Below are 4,354 nucleotides of genomic sequence, written 5' to 3'. Positions count from 1 at the left end.
AGTGCCCAGTGGGCAAGTGGTTAAAGGCTGAGTTCACCTTTTGTTCACTTTTTCTAAATTCCAGCCCCCCTATGTACCAATAATGTACCTCGATTGCAGAAAAATAAAGGTTTTCTTCTTAGCCAATGTCATTAGTACAGTGACAGTGTATAGTATTATCCCTGATCACTTTATTAGTGTTACTGGTGATGTCAATGTCAGTTTCTCTCAGTGTTAGTTAGTATCAGATTTCCCGCCACACTTTCACAGTCGTACTATAAGTCGCTGATTTTTTTTTTTTTTTTATTAGATTTTAGGTCTTTTTTAGTTTATTTAGAAAATTATAACAAACCCCAATGGTGATCAAATACCACCAAAAGAAAGCTTTATTTGTGTGAAAAAAAAATGATATACATTTTTTTTGGGTACAGCGTTACACCTCAAGGGTTGTGTGGGACCCCTGATGTACAGGAAGACAGGACTTCAGTGAGGAACAATTCCCTCACTCGGGACAGGAAAGTGGCTTCTCCCCTGTGTGCAATCTCTGATGTTTGTAAAGAGTGACCTTCTGTGAAAAACATTTCCCGCACTCAGAACAAGAATATGGCTTTTCTCCCATGTGAGAACTTTGATGTCTGACAAGCTGTGTTTTTTGTACAAAACATTTCCCGCACTCAGAACAGGAATACGGCTTATCCCCCATGTGAGATCTCTGATGTCTGCAAAGATGTGACTTCTGTGAAAAACATTTCCCGCACTCAGAACAAGAATACGGCTTTTCCCCCGTGTGAGAACCTTGATGTCTGACAAGCTGTGTTTTTTGTACAAAACATTTCCCGCAATCAGGACAGGAATACGGCTTCTCCCCTGTGTGCAAACTCTGATGTCTGCAAAGATGTGACTTGCTTGAAAAACTTTTCCCGCACTCAGGACAGGAATACGGCTTCTCCCCTGTGTGAGATCTCTGATGTCTATAAAGATTGAACTTCAATGAAAAACATTTCCCGCAGCCAGAACAGGAATAGGGCTTCCCCCCCGTGTGAGACCTTTGATGTGTGGAAAGCTGGGACTTTGTTAAAAAAACTTTCTCACACTCAGAGCAGGAATACGGCTTCTCACCTGTGTGAGCTCTTTTATGCACATGAAGACTGGATTTAAAATTGAAACACTTCCCGCACTCATTACAGGAAAACCTTTTATCTGTTGGAAGGACGGCACCGTCCCTCACAGTCTGAACCCTGTGAGAGCTCTGATGTGTGGAAAGATGGGACTTTGTTAAAAACAATTTCCCACACTCAGAACAGGAATACGGCTTCTCACCTGTGTGAGATCTTATATGCACAATAAGTCTGGATTTAAAATTGAAAAGTTTCCCGCACTCAGGACAGGAATGAGGCTTTTCACCTGTGTGAGATCTTTTATGTTCATAAAGACTGGATTGAAATCTGAAAAACTTCCCGCACTCAGAGCAGGAATATGGTTTCTCTCCTGTGTGAGATCTTTTATGCACATTAAGTTTTGATTGAAAAATGAAACACTTCCCACATTCAGAGCAGGAATACGGCTTCTCACGTGTGTGAGATCTTTTATGCACACAAAAATTGGCCCCGTCCCTCACAGTCTGAGGTTCCTCAGGATTAGATGAATACGATGGTCCGGCACCGTCCCTCACAGTCTGAGGTTCCTCAGGATAAGAGGAATACGATGGTCCGGCACCGTCCCTCACAGTCTGAGGTTCTTCAGGATAAGAGGAATACGATGGTCCGGCACTGTCCCTCACAGTCTGAGGTTCCTCAGGATAAGAGGAATACGATGGTCTGGCACAATCTCTCACAGTCTGAGGTCCCTCAGGATAAGAGGAATACGATGGTCCGGCACCGTCCCGCACAGTCTGAGGTTCCTCAGGATAAGAGGAATACGATGGTCCGGCACCGTCCCTCACAGTCTGAGGTTCCTCAGGATAAGAGGAATACGATGGTCCGGCACCGTCCCTCACAGTCTGAGGTTCCTCAGGATAAGAGGAATACGATGGTCCGGCACCGTCCCGCACAGTCTGAGGTTCCTCAGGATAAGAGGAATACGATGGTCCATCTACACTGTGTGGTGCCAGATGGACATTTGAGGTAGTCGGGTTTTCTCCTGGACTATACTGTGTGATGTCCTCATCTTCTACTTTACAGTTTGGAGACAAAGTGAGACAATCCTCTGAGGTTTTCCTCATCTCCCGTCCATCTACTAAAATAGAAATACAAAGATTATTACTAGACATGAGCAGATTGGTTCCCCTAAACCAGGACTCCGCCCACATCAGGCAGCTTTGTTTTACAATTTCTCCCTCAAGGTAGCTAGTAAATGGGTCCTCTGATCACCTACCAGTTAATTTCTTTATTCATGGACCTTAGTCAGAGAGTGAGGAAACTACGAGAACTGTATTTTATAGGAGTGACAGTGATGAGGGGATTATAGGACGAGTGTCCCCACCCCCTCTATCATTCATTGCCATCTTCCCAACACAAGAAGTCCTGCACTTCCTTATTTAGTCCATGATTTAGTCATGAATAACAGCAGGGCTGAGCCCCACCAGAGGTCAGAGAGTGAGTATGGGGGGGGGGGGGGGGGACAACCAAGAAGAAGACTGGATTGATCCTGAAGACGACCATCATTGGGTTATTGATTCCTCCCTCATCACTTTCTGCTCAGTTAGCAGTATGGGTGGAGGAATGTATTCAGATGTTATTGACCCACCTGTTCTGATCTCTGTAGGAGTGTCCTCCTCTATAAATGTCCCCGTTTTTCTATCCTCCTCCATAGACTGCTAATCATCCCTCACATATGGCTCTTCTACTTTACTTCAACTTTAGAATCTTTCAGGTTTGTAAATAAATTTGTATCTATGTAAAGGGTTAACAGGGGTGTTTACTTATCCCCATATTGTGTCTGTTGGCACTTAGATTATTGTCCAGTGGGCTGAAAAATCTTATGTTTGTACCTTAAACGTCCCATAGGCTATTCTCTATATTTCCTGGCTGTTTGATACATTAGGGAGGTGCTCCATCTAACACACGGGACTGAATACATTGTTTCTATGTGTTTATCAGATGATGAGGGATCTATGTGGACCCTCCGTACTGCTCTCTCCTTTACAATAAAGTCTCCTCTTACCCGGTGATGTGAGGGGCGGCTGATTGTCCATCATGACGTCCTTGTAGAGATCCTTGTGTCCTTCTAAATACTCCCACTCCTCCATGGAGAAATAGACAGTGACATCCTGACACCTTATAGGAACCTGACACACACAATGATACAGTCACCATCCAGACACATCCCTTGTCTGTTACTGGATAATGTCCCAGAATTCCCAGAATCCTCCTCACCTCTCCTGTCAGCAGCTCCATCATCTTCTTGGTGACTTCTAGAATCTTCTCCATGTTGTGTCTCTCAGGTTTTAGGGAGTCACATGGATCACCTGACTTCACAAGAGGAAATCTCTGTATTGGAGAACCAATAGGAATATCATGTTAGAATCCCAGAATCCTCCTCACCTCTCCGGTCAGGTCTGTGTTTTAATAATAGAGATAAGAGTGATGTCATGTGACCTCCTAGAATCCTCCTCACCTCTCCGGTCAGGTCTGTGTTTTATTAATAGAGATAAGAGTGATGTCATGTGACCTCCTAGAATCCTCCTCACCTCTCCGGTCAGGTCTGTGTTTTAATAATAGAGATAAGAGTGATGTCATGTGATCTCCCAGAATCCTCCTCACCTCTCCGGTCAGGTCTGTGTTTTAATAATAGAGATGAGTGATGTCATGTGACCTCCCAGAATCCTCCACACCTCTCCGGTCAGGTCTGTGTTTTAATAATAGAGATGAGTGATGTCATGTGACCTCCCAGAGTCCTCCTCACCTCTCCGGTCAGGTCTGTGTTTTATTAATAGAGATAAGAGTGATGTCACGTGACCTCCCAGAATCCTCCTCACCTCTCCAGTCAGGTCTGTGTTTTATTAATAGAGATAAGAGTGATGTCATGTGACCTCCCAGAATCCTCCTCACCTCTCCGGTCAGCAGGTAGATGATCTCCAGGGTGAGGTTTAGTATCTTCTCAGTCATGTGACTCCGGTCCTCCTCCATCTTCATTTGTGTCGTCATGTGATCTATACAGGTCTCCTTGTAGACGGATAACTTTGGGAAATGAAAGTAAGAATTATTTGGATGGTATTGATCGCACAATATTAGGATGAGGATGTGAGGGGGGGGGGTAATAGGAGGGTTGCTGTACATTTAAGGGCTACTGATCCCCATGAGAACACATTTCATTTGGACTGTTCAATGTTGTTACATTTTCAAGGTCCCGGGACCTGCTGGATCATAAATATTTT

At 44.3% G+C, this 4,354-nt stretch overlaps 1 protein-coding gene across 1 annotated transcript; it reads right to left on the bottom strand.

Annotated features, from left to right (window-relative positions):
* Positions 1–347: 347 nt before the first annotated feature.
* Positions 348–2,208, bottom strand: LOC141104823 (uncharacterized). Its single transcript, XM_073594596.1, has one exon. It carries the CDS (start codon positions 2,198–2,200, stop codon positions 482–484), a length of 1,719 nt encoding a protein of 572 aa, XP_073450697.1. The 5' UTR covers positions 2,201–2,208; the 3' UTR covers positions 348–481.
* Between the last annotated feature and the right edge of the window lie 2,146 nt (positions 2,209–4,354).

Source organism: Aquarana catesbeiana, linkage group LG08 (genome assembly GCF_042186555.1).
Source record: "Aquarana catesbeiana isolate 2022-GZ linkage group LG08, ASM4218655v1, whole genome shotgun sequence".
NCBI classification, from domain to species: Eukaryota; Metazoa; Chordata; class Amphibia; order Anura; family Ranidae; genus Aquarana; species Aquarana catesbeiana.
This window is presented reverse-complemented; position numbering and strand designations above follow the sequence as displayed.